General features: G+C 40.5%; 1 protein-coding gene across 1 annotated transcript in view; it reads right to left on the bottom strand.

Annotated features, from left to right (window-relative positions):
- LOC136884806 (fringe glycosyltransferase) overlaps nucleotides 1-21,552 on the bottom strand; it is a 335,211-nt gene that overhangs the window by 102,857 nt on the left and 210,802 nt on the right. The window contains exon 6 of the mRNA XM_067157097.2: nucleotides 1,365-1,512. Within this exon, the coding sequence (XP_067013198.2) occupies nucleotides 1,365-1,512 (148 nt within the window). The remainder of the gene's footprint in view (nucleotides 1-1,364; nucleotides 1,513-21,552) is intronic.

The following is a 21,552-nucleotide window of genomic DNA, read 5'->3' as shown; positions in this document are numbered from 1 at the left end:
GGGTTCGTTGACTGGTTAATTATGATGGCTCGGTGTGTGTGTGTGTGTGTGTGTGTGTGTGTATTTTTTGTTTTCAGCATTAGAATTCATCATAATCTGGGGCCCATCGTCACTGAAGCGCAGATCACCTATAAGGTGTCAACTCAGGAGACCTGCATCAGGCCTCTTCGGAGGCCACTCACCATCATTATTATTATTATTATTATTATTATTATTATTATTATTATTTTGATTGATTGATTGATTGATTGATTGATTGATTGATTGATTGATTGATTGATTGATTGATTGTTGTTTAAAGGGGCCTAACATGGAGGTCATCGGCCCCTAATGGTACGAAACGAGACGAAATGTAATGACAAATTAAAAGTCTAAAATTCTCCACTGACCAGAATTTAAAACGTGAGGACGAAGAATTAATGGATGGATATGAATTTAAAACAATCAGTGGATGCGACCTGCAATGCTTTACATTCACACAAACTGACGTAAAACAATAGGATTACTGACCAAGGGACTGCTGCTATAGCATAACACTGAAACGATGATGCTTGCAGTCTAAAGGGGGTCCAAAATCCAAGTTATCGGCCCTTCATAACGGTACTGATCGCTAGGAAAGTAGAACCATGGTATTTGTCCTGTTGCGGTACTAATACTTGCGGTATTCCACACATTATTGTACTACTCAGAGGTTATGAAATTCGACATATAATACAGACCTATGGTTTTTCTCACACTGCGGCGCCATTTACAGGCAACGCAAAATTATGGTGTTCATCACATAAGAGTACTAACCACAGGGACCTTCCACTATCCCGTGGTGTTCCTCATATAGTGGGTACTAATCACAGGCAAGGCAGAACCATGGTAGCTATCATCCCATGGTCCTGCTCATATGGTGGTACTAATCACAGGTGCTGCAAAAGCCGACCGCACGGTGCTCCTGTGTGCTACTAATCACAAACCTATTTGGTACCTAACATAGTGGTACTACGCGCAAGTAAAAACGACCCATGATGTTCCCCGCGTGGTGGTACTAATCACAAGTAGTTTCATGGTTCCAAGACAATCATCCCTTGGTCGCCCCTTTTAGTCGCCTCTTACGACAGGCAGGGGATACCGTGAGTGTATTCTTCGTCGGCGTCCCCCACCCACAGGGTGTATTATTATTATTATTATTATTATTATTATTATTATTATTATTATTATTATTATTATTATTATTATTATTATTATTATTATTATTATTATTATTATTATTACCACATGAGGACGCAGCTTAGTCCTCGAAACGTAACATCAGAAGTGCTACAAAAATCCAGAATTTGAACAGACGAAGAAGAAGAATGTGGAGAATGACTCACCGAGGTGTTGTCTCTGTTGAGGATCTCTAGCGGCGCCCTGATGCTCGGCTTACCCAGGTACCAGTCCTCCTGAGGACTGTAGTCGGCCAAGAGACGGACAAGCCGCGGGACGTTCACATAGTTGTCGTCGTCCACGTGACAGAACCACCTGCAATCACAACACCCTTAGTAGATAGATACATCATTTATCTACCCTGTCAAAGTTAGAGAAAGCTGTCCCTGTCTTACAGTTAACCGGTAGTTTGATAACTAATTAATGACTAGAGATGGGAATTATAGGCACGAATAGGTTAGAATGCAAATGTATTTGAACAAGGCGCAAGTGTATGTTACCCGCATGACGGTTCTGCGGTGAGATTTGCATAAATATTATCGATCTGAATTATCAGAACCCCTAAAATTTATGCAGCTCCCTGACATATCTGTAGAGCGACTGTTTTCACTTGCGCCTTGTTCAAATACGTTTGCATTCTAACCTATTCGTGCCTATAATTCCCATCCCTATTAATGACATATTAATGAAAAGCAACCTATCATAAACTTAAAGTATGTAGACCTATTCAATTAACAGTAACTACTTGTACATTAAAATTACAAAAATCAAGGGGAAAGAGCACAATAATACAGGAAAGAAGTACAGTTTTTAGATATACATAAACAATAAAGTTATAAAAACAAAAATAGAATTGTCTGTGAAATATAACTTATCCAGAGAGTTTTCACCGAAGTTAAAGGTACAGGGGAAGAAAAACTTTTTTTTCACAAGTTGCTTTACGTCGCACCGACACAGATAGGTCTTATGGCGACGATCGGACAGGAAAGGGCTAGGAGTCGGAAGGAAGTAGCCGTGGCCTTAATTAACGTACAGCCCCAGCATTTGCCTGCTATGAAAATGGTAAACTACGGAAAACCATCTTCTGGGCTGCCGACTGTGGGGTTCAAACCCACTATATCCAAGATGAAAGCTCACAGCTGCGCGTCCCTAACCGCACGGCCAACTCGCCCGGTTAAGGATAAAGTAGATGGGAGGAAGAGAATTTAAAAGAGAAGAGGACGAGGAAGTTTCGCTGCTTTCCTATTTGTGTCATTCGATCATGGTACTTGTATCTTAAAAGGGAACCTGTAAAATCACTAGTGGCTTCTGCAGCAAACGCTGACAAGATTTTGGGTTGGATGACTATCTGGATTTGTACGTATGTTGAGTATTCATCCCGAAGGCTGGTTTGATCCTCAACAACTGCCACATATAACTCAGGCATCACTAAACAGGCATGCTAGGAAAATGAGGACTGAGGTAGATTCTCGTTGCTTTCCTCACCGAGCCAGAAGTTACCATTACATATCAGTCTGCCAAGCACACTGAAATGCATGCACCAACCGTCCCTGTGAGTAACATTTTCACACCATTCATAGCAGGGACTGGCTGCATAAGGAATGACATTACTAGTATCGCTGATACCTCGGTCACTTTCATATTGTCACAGCCAAGGATAAGACAGAGACAGGTCAACGTTCTAGACCATACCAGAAGACACAGTGCACTGTAAACACTAGGTATCGCCAGCAAAATTACATACATACATACATACATACATAGATACATACATACATACATACATACATACATACATACATACATACATACATAATGTAATTATCTGGATTTAGCGCCATCCATTTCCCAACGCCACTCTAACCATGTTTTTGGTTTTTACGAAGAAAGGCATACTTTCCAGTGTCCAGTCAACTCAAAAACATTCCAGTCTGTCGAGCACGCAAGTTCAATACAAATATTACACTACGACCTACCTAAAAACCATTATTAAACAAGGAATGTTTTGAAATACCGCGTGTGACTTGATAGAATCAGCGAGTTGGCTCTGCGGTTAAGGTTTCGAATCCCGCTGTCGGCAGCCCTGAAAGTGGTTTTCCGTGTTTTCCCATTTTCACATCACGCAAATGCTGTACCTTAAGGCGACAGCCGATTCCGTCTCATTCCTAGCCCTTTCCCTTCCCATCGTTGCCATAAGACCTACCTGTCGGTGCGACTAAAGTAAATTGTTAAAAAAAATAGTACCTGTTCTTCTCCTCAAGCTAACAAAGAAACTTCGGTACAAGTGGAGGAATCCCCACAAAAAATACCTAAATGATAGGTTTAAAAGATATGAGTACCTGTCAAATTATTAAGGCATTTTTAATTGATTATAAACCATTCTTTTCAATACAGATCGTAAGTAAGACGAGATTGTGAAATTTAACACATGGCAAAAAATTGAAGATTTTTGTGCCTGTATCAAGAACAATAACAGAGGCTACCCTGCTTGTATGAAAGTTTCACAAATCGCTAGATTTTATCCTCAATATCATATTAATAAATAAGGATGAAACATTTTCGACCTTAATTCTGGAATTCAGGCAATGCGAACTATCAAAATGTCAATGTGATGGTGACACAGTTTTCTAATGTGGCTTAGTCCACGTGAAACTTGGAAGTGAAACTTGGCTCCATATGTAGGTATATATTTCACTTTCTTCTTATTTATTTACATTGCTCATTTCTTTATTTTATCCCTGAAGGCTCCTGATGTACCCCTCTAAAAGTCTCAGACGTAACCCTCGGGGTACGGACCACAGTTTCAGAACGAGTGACCAAGAGGAAATAATTTTCATGAGAGAAGGCACTGACATGTGTATCAAGATATTTGATACTTTTCACCTGACCAGAAGGGAAATGACTACATAATTTTAGCGAGATGAAAGAAAATCGGACATTAAAAATGACAGGAGAGCTTAGTGAAGGAATGCTACGACACAGCCCGGGACCCGTAGCTGCCACACACGTCATTAAACGAAAACAGACACTCTTCTAATATCTTGATGATAATGATGATGATAATGATTTTTTGTTCTTTAAAGGGGTAAAGCTACAAAATGAATCCACTGACTAGAATCTGAAACGAATGGTGATGAAAAAAGATCGTGAAACGAAAAACAGTGGATCCAATTCACAATGCCTTAATTTTTTGGATGATGCTTATTATCTAAAGGGGTCCAAAATCCAGGTCACCGGCCCCTCAATGGTACTAATCACAGGAAATGTTGACCCATGGTATCTCACACACAATGCCACCACTCACAGGTAACACAAAACCTATGGTGTTTCGCACATCAGAGTACTACTCAGAAGCAATGCAGACCCGTTCTGAACACAGTGGAACCGACCGGTGGAACGCACACGATGACACATCACAAACAATTCCCGGACCCGTAGTGTTCCTCACATAATGGCACTGTTCCTTTATAACGTAGATCCATGCTTTTCCTTGCAAAGTGGTATTAGTCGCCAGTAACGTCGAGCCATGCCTTTGCTGGCGGGACCTAGTGTTTACAGTGCACTATGTCTTCTGGGAAAGGCTACAGCAATTTTGTTACTTTCATTGACCTGTCACACTCTTATCCTTGGCTTTGACAATACGAAAGTGACTGAGGTATGAGCGATGCTAGTAATGCCATTCCTTACGCAGCCAGTCTCTGCTATGAATGGTGGGAAAACGTTGCTCATAGGGTCGGTTGATGCACGCATTTCGGTGGACTTGGCAGACTGATATGTAATAGCAACTTCTGGCTCGGTGATGAAAGCAACGGAAAACTACCTCACCCCCCCCCCATTTGCCTAGTACGTCTCTTTAATGATGCCTAGGCCATCTATGACAGCTGATGGCGGAGCTGTTGATGATCCAACCAGCCTTAGGGCTGAGGACTGAAAATACAACGTCGACCCATGGTATTCCGCATGTAAATATACTAATCACAAGTAATCTCATGGTTCTAAGTCGCTTCTTACGAATGGCAGGGGATACCGTCAGTGTAGTCATCGTCTGGGTCTCCCCCACCCACAGGGAGTCTTCTAATATCTTGTAGTCACCAAGTCTAATTTTCACTTTAATCTGTACATCCCTCGGTGGTGCGCCAGCTAAAAAAGACAGGCTATTTCCTTAACGAGTCTAGAAGTTAGGTTTCCTGGCCGAGTTCAAATGATTATTATCGGGGAAATAAAAGGAGCAAAGTGAATGTTTTAATTGTAGACTGTGTGTGTGCCCTGATTTGTAGTGGCGTTCTGGAGCCCCAAGGGCTGAGAGAAACCAGTTTAATCTAAGAGTTGCCTCTCCAAATATCTGCTACAAAAACTGGTTACTTCAAGATCAAGACCGGCTTTTAACTTCTTATCACGCTGCCCTTTTATTTCTTTTATTAAAATCTTATATCCCTTAAACACGATAAATCAATTATATGATGGTGCTGCAGGAATGTTAACCATATCGAGTTTCGTATCGAGATAGAGAGCGCTCGCGCGCATGCCAAATAGCTTTGACATCATATAGCTGTTTAACCTGCACGTCCGGCATCGCTTTCTGACAAGAAGAGGCGGAAAAAGGTGCGCTCTGTTAATCCGGAAGGACATGGATTCGATTAGAAATGAAATTTCCGCTTCTAGGGATGTGCACTAAATGAGGACTAGGTTAAGTCCTGGCGACATAGGCGGCCAAAGTTATGAACAGTAGAAGGGCAGTGTCGTAAGCTAAGGGGCAGGTTACTGGTATTAAATTTCCCACTTGCACATTTGAATTTATTTTTCTTTAACCGAAATATCATCATCATCATCATCATCATCATCATAGGTTGTTCTACCTTTTGGCAGGTCCAGTCATGGCTGTGACCACCGTATTTCTCTGCCGTGTGCCCGTTTCTTTACCTCTGCATATACTTCCTTTCCTTTTCTAATTGCTGTCTAATAGCTGGTGTCTCCCCCTTTCTCTTTTCCCTTTTATCATCCTTTCCATCGCTACTGGCAATAAGGAGTCATGTCATAGATTATGTCTAGAATTTGGATGTTTAGGCAAAGGTAAGTTGGAATGTAATCTAATTTGATTATTAGGAAGTGTAGACCAGCAACATTCATAGTAGGGGTTCTGACGGGGCGTACCCCTAATGTTTATGCAAAACTCATAGCATAATCAAAGTGCAGGGTAGACTATACTTACTACCGCTACAGTAAGTTTGGATTCTAACCTATTACTGCACGAAAATCCGGTCTCCAATTATGTCCTATCAAATTTTGCTTTCTTTTTCGAATCACACCTAGCATGCTTCCCTCTTCTTCACTTCCTCCTTGCTTATTCTATCTTCCTAGCTCCCTCCTATTCGCCTGCAAATTCACATATCGAATGCCTTTATTCTTCCCCGTACAGAACTGTACTCCACAATGGCATTATTACATGCAATAAAATTAATTTTTGGTTACGTATTGACAAGTATGTTATATAAATTTGAAAAACTAGTATATTTATTCACGCTAGTTGATACCTATAATCTTATTTACAATTCAAAGTTGTAAAAAGTCATATTAGAATAACAGTACACGTTTCGGTCGCATTAGGCCATCTTCAGCTGTCTGGAAATAACTAACTTAAATTTAATGCATTGAAAATTTGTATTCATATGATATACTTTTAAATTAAAATAGGTGAATGCTGAAATATCAGATGAAAGAGTCGCTTGATGTAGTGTGATGAAGTCAGAATGAGTCTGACATTGAGCAGTTCTATGTAATAAATGACAATGATGTAATTAACAGTTTCATCTGTTCCTTAAAATTTGTTTCACGTAAAAATATTTACAGTTAATGTATTAGAATTGTTGTTCCACTTCATATTAAAACTTCTAGAATATTAGAGTTTACAAATGTAGATTAAATTAATTGTAATGTTAGCCAGACCATTGAGTGGAAATAAACTTCCACAGGTCATGTTGCGCGATATGATATTTTCAACAGTTCTGTGTTTGCGTCATATCATATCTGTAAGTTGAAATGAAATTAAAAGAAAAAAATCAAAAAATCAAAAGTATACTTCCAAAACGTAACGAAATCTGAAAGTAAAATTTTACAGGACAGAAGATAAACGCTCACAAGCCGGGTAGGACAGCTAGTAATATAGGCCGGCCTATATAATTAAATACCGGTGAACTGAATTTGAATAACCAGTCTTAAGAATGGATCTTGTCCGCCTCTGTGGCGTGGTGGTTAGTGTGATTAGCTGCCACCCCCGGAGGCCCGGGTTCGATTCCCGGCTCTGCCACGAAATTTGAAAAGTGGTACGAGGGCTGGAACGGGGTCCACTCAGCCTCGGGAGGTCAACTAAGTAGATGTGGATTCGATTCCCACCTCAGCCATCCTGGAAGTGGCTTTCCCACTTCTCCTCCAGGCAAATGCCGGGATGGTACCTAACTTAAGGCCATGGCCTCTTTCTTTCTCTTCCTTGTCTATCCCTTCCAATCTTCCCATCCCCCACCAAGGCTCGTGTTCAAAATAGCAGGTGAGGCCGTCTGGGCGAGGTACTGGTCATCCTCCCCAGTTGTATCCCCCGTTGCAATGTCTCACGCTCCAGGACACTGCCCTTGAGGCGGTAGAGGTGGGATCCCTCACTGAGTCCGGGGGAAGAACCAACCTAAGATTAAGAAAGAAAGAAAGAAAGAAAGAAAGAAAATGGATCTTCCCTTCATGAAATTGTGCCTTTACAGCCGGTGCACATGGAGTGCACCTAAGACAGCACTGAGGGCGAGTTTCCGAATCGCCCACGAGTGCAATTTTCCGAAACGAAGATAGTGCACGGTGGATGCCAGGTAATCGTTGCTGAGTCGCTTCAGTAAGCAGAGCTTAAGTTACTAACAACAGCTGACATGGGGAGGAAGTGACGTCAGCTGGCACTTGACACTATCTTCCGCCCGCACAATCCTATCTAATTACTCCTTGCTTGCTTATTGAAAGAGCGGGAGGGGGGGGGGGGATGTTAATTACGATATGCTTCAAGACACAAGGTGTGACGGCGCTAAACAATGTCATTACCAAAACTTGAAGCACACCGCGGTGGAGTGGGACTCACCCATCCTGCAAGAGTTACCATCTCCTTCTTTAGACCTACATACATACATACATACATTATCATTATAGAGTGTTATGCCTTTCAGCGTTCAGTCTGCAAGCCTCTGAGAATTTACTAAACGTCGCCACAATCCTCGTTTGCAACTAGTGTTGTGGCCTAATTTAGTTCTATACCTCTTATCTTTAAATCGTTAGAAACAGAGTCTAACCATCGTCGTCTTGGTCTCCCTCTACTTCTCTTACCCTCCATAACAGAGTCCATTACTCTCCTAGGTAACCTATCCTCCTCCATTCGCCTCACATGACCCCACCACCGAAGCCGGTTTATGCGTACAGCTTCATCCATCGAGTTCATTCCTAAATTAGCCTTTATCTCCTCATTCCGAGTTCCCTCCTGCCATTGTTCCCACCTGTTTGTACCACCAATCATTCTTGCTACTTTCATGTCTGTTACTTCTAACTTATGAATAAGATATTCTGAGTCCACGCAGCTTTCGCTCCCGTAAAGCAAAGTTGGTCTGAAAACAGACCGATGTAAAGATAGTTTCGTCTGGGAGCTGACTTCCTTCTTACAGAATACTGCTGATCGCAACTGCGAGCTCACTGCATTAGCTTTACTACACCTTGATTCAATCTCCCTCACTATATTACCATCCTGGGAGAACACACAACCTAAATACTTGAAATTATCGACCTGTTCTAGCTTTGTATCACCAATCTGACATTCAATCCTGTTGGATTTCTTACCTACTGACATCAATTTAGTCTTCGAGAGGCTAATTTTCATACCATACTCATTGCACCTATTTTCAAGTTCCAAGATGTTAGACTGCAGGCTTTCGGCACAGTCTGCCATTAAGACCAAGTCGTCAGCATAGGCCAGACTGCTTACTACATTTCCACCTAACTGAATCCCTCCCTGCCATTTTATACCTTTCAGCATATGATCCATGTAAACTACAAACAGCAAAGGTGAAAGATTACAGCCTTGTCTAGACCTTACCGAGAAAAATCTTACCGGCAATTTATGATGATAATAGTAATCATATGGCCTCAGCTACCGTGTACAGACATTTCAATTCGACGCCATCTCGCTGTCTGCTCGTCAATTACGACATTCTGTTTAACTCTAGGCCCACTAGATGGCAGACTGAGTAAACCGAATCTCTCTTGGGCGTCAGTGGCTGAGATTTAGTGAATTTTGTCGGGTAAACACCAAATATATGTCACCAGAGATCTTTTATGTGCCGACATCGTACGATCTGGAGTGTCGAATGGACTTTCTCCGCCCTTCACAAATCCGACCACCTCCGCCGGGTTTGAACCCGCTATATTGGGATCCGGAGGTCGACACTCTACCACTGATCCACAGAGGCAATTTATGATTATTTTTGTTTAAGACCGGGCGAGTTGGCCGTGCGCGTAGAGGCGCGGGTCTGTGAGCTTGCATCCGGGAGATCGTGGGTTCGAGCCCCACTGTCGGCAGCCCTGAAGATGGTTTTCCGTGGTTTCCCATTTTCACACCACGCAAATGCTGGGGCTGTTCCTTAATTAAGGCCACGGCCGCTTCCTTCCAAAACTCCTAGGCCTTTCCTATCCCATCGTCGCAATAAGACCTATCTGTGTCGGCGCGACGTAAAGCAACTAGCAAAAAAAGAAATTTTGTTAAGAAGGAAGCCATATTTTCTAGTGCCGACTTAGTTAATGTAATATATACAGTAAATATTGGACATGTTTTGTTTGTTTCACGATACAACATGCCCTTAAGAAATAAAGGAGATTCAGATCATTTTACGTTTTATACTCAACATACACACACAACTGCAGTTTTTAATATTATGTTGTATACAAAAACCTATATATTATATATTTATATTAAAATCTGTACAACAATGCTAAAGAATCAGTAAAAGTTCCATTCGCCGCCGGAAACCTTTACAATGCATTGTTATTGATAGTCGAAAATATTAACAAGAGCTTGACAATATGTATCCTATTTGTATATTTCTAGAAAAACAGATCTCAGAGATTTAGAGTAGGCGAAGCTTTATCTGACCCTGTAATAATTAAGAGGGAAATTCCTCAAGGCAGTATTACTGGACCTTTATGTTTTCATATATATAAATAATATGAGCAAAGAAGTGGGATCAGAGAAGGTTGCTGCGGATGTTGTTATTCTGTACAGAATAATAAATAAGATACAAGATTGTGAGCAACTGCAAAATGACCTTGATAATGTGAGATGGACAGTAGGCAATGGTATGATGACAAAAAGGGTTAAAAGTCAGGTTGTGAGTTTCACAAATAGGAAAATTCCTCTCAGTTTTAATCACCGCGTTGATGGGGTGAAAGTTCCTGATGGGAATCATTGTAAGTACCTAAGTGTTAATATAAGGAAATATGTTCATTGCGTAATAACATAAATATGTTTGTAAACAAAGGATACATGGCTATGAGGGTATTTAGGGGTTGTAGTAAGAATGTAAAAGAGAGGGTATATAAGTCTGTGGTAGGACCGCAACTAGAGTATGGTTCCAGTGTATGGAACCCTCACCGGGATTACTTGATTCAAGAACTGGAAAAAATCCAAAGAAAAGCAGCTCAATTTGTTCTGAGTTATTTCCAACAAAAGAGTATCGTTACAAAAATGTTTCAAAGTTTGGGCTGGGAAGACTTGGGAGAAAGGAGACGAGCTGCTGGACTAAGTGGTATATTCCGAGCTGTCATTGGAGAGATGGCGTGGAATGATGATAGTAGACGAATAAGTTTGACTGGTGTCTTTAAAAGTAGGAAAGATCACAACATGAAGATAAAGTTCTAATTCAAGAGGATAAACTGGGGCAAATATTCGTTCATAGGAAGGGGAGTTAGGAATTGGAATAACTTACCAAGGGAGATGTTCAAACTTTGCAACATTTTGTAACGCTACTCTTTTGTCAGAAATCACCCAGAACAAATCAAGCTGCTTTTCTTTGGATTTTTTCCAGTTCTTGAATTAAGTAATCCTGGTGAGGGTCCCATACACTGGAACCATACTCTAGTTGGGGTCTTAAAAGAGACTTATACGCCCTCCTCTTTACAGCCTTTCTACCACTCCTAAATACCCTCATGACCATGTGCAGAGATCTGTACCCTTTATTTACAATCCCATTTACGTGATTACCCCAATGAAGATCTTTCCTTATACAGGTGTATCAACACCTAGAAACTTACATCAGGAACTTTCACCCTATCATTAAAATAAATAACCTACAGTGTTTATATACGATTTAAGTGGGACCGTTAAATTTGCCCGTTATATCCAATATGTCGTTATAAGCGATGACGCTATAAACGGTGTCGTCTGTACATAAAATCCAAAATTTCGCGATACATTCCAGAGGGCTGCAATACACACGTTCGCCCTGCAGTTATTTTCATAGTTGGACTAATTTTTGAAACAGAGGAGGTTAATTATCGCACTGTTTTACCCCTTGACGATAACATCATCGCATAGCGGACCCCGAGCTTTAATGAGCGGCTTATCTCGATACCGAAGTTGATCTTCGCCCGAGGTAGGAGCAGGCTACCTGCCAATTTAGCGGCTGCGTGAGAGGGCAGGGGTGACCAGCACAGATGGCGGGGCGTGGCCTCCATCTCTTCCTGACTATTGTCTACCGCTGAGCCGCTCAATATGGAACATAATTAGTGACTGTGTGGCGATCGTGGATACTGACCGAGAGATTTTAAGGAATCATTACAAACAGCCGAGTTCTGAACTTACTTCCTGAAGTCGAGATTATCGAGAAAGCTGGCAGCGCGGTTCAGATCGCGGAACTGTGAGTTTGCTTTCGAAAGATGCAGCGTTCGAAACTCCACCATCGTCAGCTCATAAAATGGTTTTCTGTGACTTCCCATTTACAAAACAGGGAAATTCTGGGGTTGTACTAGTGATCTGATAATGGAATACTTTTAATAATCGAATTACCTTCTTCCCATTATTTAAATAATCGAATAAATATCGAATAAAATAATGGAATGAGTTTCAAATATCATTCAGTTGTATCGCATAGAATATTCGGATGCGTCATAACTCAATTTTTCTCTTTAAATGTATCGGATGGATAATCGTTTGTATAAGCGAACAGATTAATTCTTATGAAAAACAGAAATATGCCTTTTTTCAAAACGTATCTCCAAATGTTGAAACTAAATGAGTGAATTAGCTCTCTTAATAAAATCACTTTTCATTCAATAATTTCAAAAGCATTCACTATTCAATTGCCTCATCCATTCGAATGCAGTTCCGAATGAATAATCGAAAAAATAATCGAATGGAAAAATATTCACTATTCGATTGTCTCATCCATTTGAAAGAATAATCGAAAAATACTCGAAAATGTGAATATAATCGAATAGAATAAAATGAAATTATCGAATAAGCGATTATTTTGTATTCGATTATCACATCACTAGGTTTTACCTCACTTTCAGGGCTCATGGATGCGGGTTCGATACCATCTCAGACCTGTGGTACTTGAAGATACTGAAATATGCCAGCCTCATGTCCGAAACTTTTTCTTGGGACTAAATTCCGGCACCTCGGCGTCTTCGAAAACCGTAAAAATATTATTACTGAGCAAGTGGCTGAGCTGTTTGGGGTCACGTAGCTATCAACTGCTCAAGATGCAGAGACATTCCTATGGAAGGAGTCTTGGACAAGGTGAAAATACAATCAGTCCAAGATAAAAGTAATGGGGTGCAGTCGAACGAAATCAGATGATGCAGGTAATATTAGGTTAGGAAGTAAACTCTTAAAGGAAGTAGATGAATAAAATAATTAACAGTGGCAGAATTAAGGAGGACATAAAATGCAGACTAGCACAAGCAAGTAAGGCCTTTGTTAAGAAAAGAAATTTGCTCACTTCGAACATTGATATAGGAATTAGAAAGATATTTTTGAAGACTTTCGTCTGGAGCGTGGTATTGAGTAGAAGTGAAACATGGACGAAAACTAGCACAGAAAGAAAGGGAATGGAAGCTTTTGAAATGTGGTGTTGCAGAAGGATACTGAAGGTGAGGTCGATAGATCGAATCACGAATGAAGATATACTGAATCGAATTGGTGAGAGGAGATCGATTTGGCTAAATTTGATGAGAAGTTGGTTTCTAAGGGGTAGGCCAAGGTATGAATAGGACAAGCAGATCAGAGCAGATGTAGGATGTTGTAGAAATAATAAGGTTAGTACAGGATAGGGTGGCGTGGAAAGCTGCATCAAACCAGTCTAAGGACTGATGACCCAACACACACAGCTATCAACTTGCATTCGGAAGACAGTGAGTTCGAAGCCCACTGTCGACAGCCCTGAAGATGGCTTTACGTCGTTTCCCATTTTCAAACCAGGAACATGCTGCGACTATACCTTAATTAAGGCCACACTCGCTCCCTTCCCTCTTCACTCCCTATCCTTTCCATTCTTCCCATCACCCACAAGGACCCTGTTGAACATAGCAAATGTCTCACGATCCAGGGCAGTGCCCATGAGGCGGTAAAGGTGAGATCCCTCCCCGAGTCCGAGAGAAAAGCCAACCTTGGAGGATAAATAAATAAAGAAAGAAAGATTAACCTCACGAAAACTTATAATCGGCTGATGATGACCCAGACTGGGGTCGAAACCGGTACCATTTCCACTTTTAATTAAATAAGAATGTAATCTCTACATCTCTTATTTACTTGTATTGAATAGGTTGAACCACCATATTTATTATTTCAATTTAACTGTCACGAAAACTTGACATAAAACCGTTGCCCGTAACACTACTGGCTCCCCTTATCAGGCTTATTGGTGATATTAGACCGCGGATTTTTAGGTAGAAACAAGTTAGAAAACAAACTAATTTGGTTATTAGGAAGTGACGTTCTCCCGCCCTTGCGTAAGGTACCGAGAGTAACAAATTCTGATGGGGCGAACCCCTGATGTTTATGCAAAACTCACAACACAACCATTGTGCAGATTAGCCTACACTTGTTACTCGCTTCAGAAAGTTTCTAGAACATGCTGAAAATCAGCCAACCCCGTACATCGGTACCCAGCTCCAGGTAGCTACCTAGCAGAAAGTCAAAGTACCAGGTGATGTACACCCCCGTGTAGCTGTCATCTAATTCACCAGCGGACGACTGAACCAGCACTAAGCTGATGACGTATCCTCTGCCTCTTCTGCTACCACGCACATCCACGAGATGCCATTACGGTAGCAATTAACTAACGCATCATCGAGCTTGTAGTAGCGAAGTTCATTTGCATACATCTGAAACGAAGTGTAGGAGGAATATATTACTCTTCTTCATGTACAAAGTGCACGAAAACCAATTGCTGGGTACGCCCCTGTCAACGACCCTTTCAATAAACACTCTATATATATACCGGCACAAGATATGGTCATAAAGACACAGGGCTAGTAATATTCCAAGCAAGTGAGGCCGGTCCATTACGTTTTATGACCTTGTATCTAATGTATACTAATGAGACGAGCTTACCACCTGTAGACGTGTGATATAAAGAGTTTAAATAATGTACGTCCTATGTCATCGCAACTGCGTTTGATCCACCGTGTGCTGCACTAAACACAATTACCGACGTCAGATCACGATGAGGAGTTAAAATAATTATCAGGGCTCGTATTTCTACGGCATGTTTAAGCATTAATAGGTTAGAATTCAACGTTACTGAAGTAACAAGTATACTCTATCCTGCATAACAGTTCTGCTATGAGAGTTGCATAAACATTAGGGGTAGTGCCTATAACAACCCCTAGAAACAGAGTAACAAGCATTCTCTATCCTGCACAACAGTTCTTCTAATACATTTGTATAAACATTAGGGGTAGTGCCTATACCAACCCCTAAAAAACGGGAAACAAATATACTCCATCTTGAATAACAGTTCTGCTATGAGGGTTGCATAAAAATTACGGGTAATGGCCATTACAACCCGTAGAAACCGACTAACAAGTAAACTCTATCCTGGATAACAATTCTGCTATGAAATTTGCATAAATATCAGGGGTACTGCCGATCATAGTCCCTAGAAATTTTGTCACTCTTGCTACATTATTGAAGGGCGGGCTCCACGACACTTCCTATAAGCCAAATTAGTTTGCATTCTAACTTACTACATCCGAGCTCTACTTCTTACAAACTTGAGTTAAACTAAGCAAATTTCTAGCTTTTGAAAACACGATGGCACGGATTTTATTGGTCGTAAGATAAACGGATATTTTAATATATTTTATCATTTACGAAGGAAGTCCTTTTCGAGTCCGAACACTCCGAACTGAATGCAAATTTGTGGGAAATCTCAAATAGGGTCGGCGAAATAGACTGTAGGTTTAATTCCGTGTGAAGTTGCTCATCTGATCCAACAAGTAATGTCAATCAGCCGCGGTTAGTAACATTATGATATGACGTTTGATCACAACGTTGAGGGTGGTATGTGGCTATTGTATAATGTAATCATTGTTACCCTGCACTGTGCGTCGAAGATTTCTTCTTCTTCAAATTTGGCATGATGTGGACCGCAGGAGACAAATGGTTTGCTAGTTAGTCTCCCGTCATCCTTCAAGAATATCTTCAATATTTTCCTGATATTCCTTCTCTTTTCCTCTGATTAGATAATCCTGGTTTTTCCTGGGCTGGGAAGACTTGAAAATTGTCAATTTTAGTACGGAACGGATTTTTATTCCAGATCTCTTTCAGATCGATCCCAACTTCCTTAACTAGATTGCCTTTGTCAGTCTGCTCTCAATCATTCTTTTGAGGTGCCTACGAAACGCCAGTCTTATCTTCCGCATTGTATCTATTTGTATTTTTCAGTAGTGTGAATCTTAATTTTTTCTCTTCCTTGTGTACCATTCTTTCCTTTTCCCTAAGCATCAGACATGCTGCACAAAGAATAAAGATTGATTCTCCCTTTTAAAAGAAAATAATTCCGTTTAGATAAAATTCCAAAGCTAATTACTACACCACAAGTGAAGTTATTCTCGTTCCCTTATAAAAGGTGAGCCTGGTCACCCCTGATGCTGATCAGCAGACCAGCAGCCCGTGGTTATGATTTACTGGAAGACAGAAGGCTTTGCAATTAACTGTGAGAGAGGAATTTATTAGCTGCGCTGCGATCTGCTTTATCAGGCGAAAAGTTTAACCGCACTGCTGTGGTAGTGACAGGAGGACTCGTAAAACTCCTACTTTATAGGCAAAAAGTAACAACTGAAATTATACCTCGTTCGAACATTTCATAAACCGTGCTGCGTTTCTTTATTAGCTTTCAGTGGAGCATATTTACAGCGTTGCCAACCACGCGATAATTTCACCTTTAATACTATATACGATAATGCTTATACCATAAGAGATTTATGTACGATAACTTTGTACCAAAGGTTTTCGAAGTTCTTTTAAGGGAAGATATGCATGAAAATTCATTGATTTTTCTATATTCTCTGTAACTTTGACATTAATTGAGTTAGAATCATGAAACTTTGCACACTGACTTAAAATGCATAAACAATCAGTTAATTTAGATAAAATGTTTTAAACCGTTTTCAAATTTGAATTTTGGTAAAAATTAATGTACCTTTTCCTCAGCAATCCTGAGGTCCCGGATATTGTTCCTTTTCCTTCTTCTGCTCCTCCTCCTCCTCCTCCTCCCCGTTCTTCTGTCCTCTGGTTTCCAGTGGTCCTTTTACCCTTTTCCACGAGTCTGTGATTTGCTACCAGACTTTACTATTTTTTATGGTATCGTTCGTAGAGTTTATTTCCTGTAAAACCCGCTTAATTTCTTACAACCAGTTGATCATCACCTTCTTGTAATTAATTATAGGTCATAGTTTTTAGCCCATCTATTATTGTCCATTTTACAGATATGACCATAGAATTTTAAGCGTCTCCTTCGTATGGCGCCTGTATCAAACGACATTATTATATTATTATTCTACTATTATTATTTCTTTATCCTTCCGTTAGGGTCTTCTACGGACCAGTGATTCATCCTTTGTTATTAATTCTTCTTCCTCAAACATTCCTTCATCTTCTCACTCCTGGAACCATTTTGAGCCTGTTTTCTTTCGCCCTCCGACCGCGGAAACCTTCCATTTTCAACACATTCTTTCTAAAAATACCTCTCTGTCTGTTGCATCTTCTCTTTCCAAATCTTTGACTTTATGAATCCAGGCTGTTATTCACTTCTCGTTCGAAAGATATTTGAAGATCTGCTTGGTTAACACATGTTGTCATCCATTCTGCATTAATGTCAACCACAACAAAATTCAATCGCCTCTTCTGCATCGTTTCTGTTCGGTTTATATTTCATCATTACATCCAGAGTTCTGTAGGTCTTGGCGCACCGAGTATTTTCAGTATAACTCTTCTTTCTACTACTTCTAATTTATTTAGCTTGTAATTCAATACTAGACATCCATTCGCGTATAGGCATTCCGATTTGAATACTGCGTTGTGTTGTATTTTGATGTTTTTACATAATTTTGTAGTAGATATTCCTAGTTATTCTCGTGTATCCTTTCTTCTACATCAGATTTATGGGTTTCTCTCAAATATATGATTTTGTTTACCTTCCTTATTCAACTAACTTCTCTTATTACAAATTCTGGAGCATTTTTTTAATATTTGTAATAATTTTTTTCTACAGAAATTCTTAAACCTGTTCTGTTGGCTCTCTCTTCCAAGAGACACTTGTAATGCTGCATTTGTCAGGTTTTCTGAAAGTACGACGAAATCATCTGCAAATCCTAGACAATTTATTTCAACACCTCTGTTCTTTCTTCTCAGTGTTATTGGTGGTGTTCTTATTATCATCATTATTATTTTCAGAAGATTTGTAGACGCATACATTAATAATAAATATGAGACTGCCTGACTCACAAAACGTAGTAATGATAGGGAGATACGAAGACAAGAAGATAGGGCGTGAAGGCGGGCTGCCTTGAAATTCCTGGAAGTCATCTGGCGTAAGGCTGCGTCTATTAAATTCATTCAATTAGAAGATGGTGCACTTGAACTAATTACACGGTACGGGGCAAACCGGCTCACATCCGGTCCGGTCCACAACGACATTATTTATCATCGTGCGTGCACCTGCGACCGCCAAGGAGGCTGGTCCACCGGACAAAAATTACTGGAGGCTATATGTCATATATCTGTTTATCAGCCTACTCAGGAGCTCCGTCTCAGAGTGTCGGCCTCCAGACCCCAAGGTCGCGGGTTCAAGTCGAGCAGAAGTAGCCGGATTTAGGAAGGACGGTAACAAATCCATTCGACAGTCCACATGGAAAAGAGGTTGGGTGGTTAAGACACACACGTGCTCGTCACGAGCCCAAAAACAAACGTACATTAAATGTGATCTAGCTCGGAACCATTCGGAACAGGGCAGATGTCCTTATGAAGTACTTTGCTTCAAATGATAGCTCCTACTGACAATTCCTCCTGCAACAACCTGTATTTTCCCCCAACAAAATGAGGTCGTTAGAACCATTCTTCTTCTTTCTGTAAATCTGTCCTTAGACAGGTATCAACTGGATGTCCTCCATTTCTTTCTGTCCTGAGCATCTTCCTTCATTTGCTTGTAACTTCTTCCTCTCTCTACATCTTTCAGCATTCCAAACATTCTTCGTCCTCTCCCTCTTTTTCCTTCAACTTTTCCCTCCATAAGTCTCTGTAGTAGATAATTTCTACGTAATATGTGACCAATCTAAGATGTTTTCCTCTTCTGTATCATCATCATCATCATCATCATCATCATGAAGTTCCTCTCCTCTCCTACCCTGCTCAGCACATCCTGATTTCTCAGTCTATCGGTCCATTTCACTTTATCCATTTTCCACTTTTCAAAACTTTCTAAATATTGTTGTTCTCTCTGTCTGACTGCCCACGTTTCAGAACCATAAGACAGCACATTCCACACAAAATATTTGGCAAACCTCTTCCTAAATTTGACTGGTATGTTTCTAGCTGTCAGCAAACCTTTCACTCTCCCAAAGCCCTCTCTCCCATGCATCTCACTTCCTCTGTACAACTTCCGTTGCAAGTTATCAATAGAGCCCGGAATTTTATGCATTAATAGGTTAGAATGCAAACTTACTAAAGAGAGAAACAAGTATAGTCTACCTTCACAACGATTATGCTATGGGGTTTGCATAACATTAGGGGTACGGCCAGTCAGAACCCCTATAATTTATGTTACTCTTTCTACATTATGGAAGAGCGGGTGGCCGACATTTCCTACTAACCAAAGTAGTTTGCAATCTAACCTATTACCGCATGTAAGTCCGAGCTTTAGTTATCAAGCTTCCCAAATACTGGAATGATTGAACCATACTACTCATATTTTAAAGGAAAATATACTTCTTCCAATTCTCCGTTGTAGCTTTTAGGCAATTAAAGAACAGTACCGGATTCGATTGCTCTAGCTGTTACCGCTCCTGATGAAAGCTTAGCTAAAGATAAAAAGAAGACATTTTTGGAAATAGGCCCTTAACGTTGGTAGACAGCTCAGAGAGTGTGGCAGTGGTGCCACTTTATTTAAAAAGTCATTTACAAAGCACTTCGCTTACATGAACATGCACATGCCGTATTAATGTTGAATTCAGGAAAACTTATTCTATTCAAAGAAGTGAAAAAGAAGTTGGCGATAGGTTGTCACTATTGCTAGTGGCTTTACGTCGCACCGCCACAGATATGTCTTATGGCGACGATGGGATAGGAAAGACCTAGGAATTGGAAGGAATCAGCCGTGGCATTAATTAAGGTACAGCCCCAGCATTTGCCTCGTATGAAAATGTGAAACCACGGAAACCATCTTCAGGGCTGCCGACAGTGAGATTCGAACCCACTACCTCCCGGATGCAAGCTCACAGCCGCGCACCCCTAACCACACGGCCAACTCGCCCGGTATTGTCCCTATTGTAACAGCCGCACGATTTTGATGGATTCGTAGACTTTCTTATTAGAAATAAGACAAATATTATGTGGATTTCATTCCTTTCACTCTTTCATCATTCACTTTTCCCGTTTCAACTCTTTCTTTTTTGCACGTTCTGGCCGAATCCTAATCCAATCTTTCTTTTCCATTATTAAATTTGTTATTCTATACAACTGAATACGATGTATTCACAACGACAGCTAAACTCCAGCTGAGAGCGCGCGAGTCAACACAGCGCCATCTTATAACAGAGTATGCATGTGACGTCACATATTTAGCACAAATTTTGCCATACTTTGAAGCACTATCTCATGAGAACTACGTTTCAGATTTTCATTTTTTTTTTCAACAGGTAGTCTCCTCTTTTTTCTGTCAATTGTGACATTAAACATAATCGTTACTTAAATACTCTTAGCGATATACGCGTTATACCCAAACAATAAAGGCGTCTTAATTTTTTTTATTTCCAAGTACCCGTTGTCGAGGAATGTAAGTCTGCGTTAAAAAGGAATCTTATTCACGACCAGGTGCCCGTAATTTCGGAAATTTCCGCAAAATCTGTGTCCTCCAGACTACAGCTAGTTAATAACTCCTCAGTTTCCTGATCCTGGCTATATTCAATACTCTCACACCGGGAAAAATCATCCAGAGAGAGCTGGAAGAGTGCAACTAGAGTTTCTGGCTTCACCGCTCATTGATGTCTCCAAAGCAAGTTATCTAGATGTCTCGAGGTCGTACAATAACGAATGTGACTAATAGAGTCATGTCTGCTGATAATGTTGGACACAAAGACGTGCCTTCTCATGGCCCGTGATTCAGGCTCGGAACACAAAGCCGCGGAGGAAGTTGTAATACTCAAGATGAATAGAGCTACCGGAAGCGCCTAATGGTAACTTGTACGATGATGGCATCTACCACTGTGTTTTGAGGAACAAAGCGACAGTGTACATCAAATACATCAAGTCACGGAAGATTTCTTTCAGGTCTGTGATAGGACGATACAGCGCTCAATGTTTACCTGTCTATATTACTGTAGGTAGATTATAGATATGAAGGTAAAAAAAAGAATTAAAGAGGGAATTAACTCCTAGAAACTCATACAAAACAAGATCCCTTTGATTAAAATTTCCAGTAACTACAAACCACCCTTCTTATGGAAAGAGAAAGTATATGGAAGGGACCAGATCAGGTTTCAAAAGTCAACCGTTAATATGGAAATATCGCCCAACTAGAAAAATGTAAGCATCTAGGTGAAATTATCGAACCAGCAGGGTTAAAT

Source organism: Anabrus simplex, chromosome 13 (assembly GCF_040414725.1).
Source record: "Anabrus simplex isolate iqAnaSimp1 chromosome 13, ASM4041472v1, whole genome shotgun sequence".
Lineage (NCBI taxonomy): Eukaryota > Metazoa > Arthropoda > Insecta > Orthoptera > Tettigoniidae > Anabrus > Anabrus simplex.
Note: the sequence above shows the minus strand (reverse complement) of the source record. Positions and strands in the feature narration are given on the sequence as shown.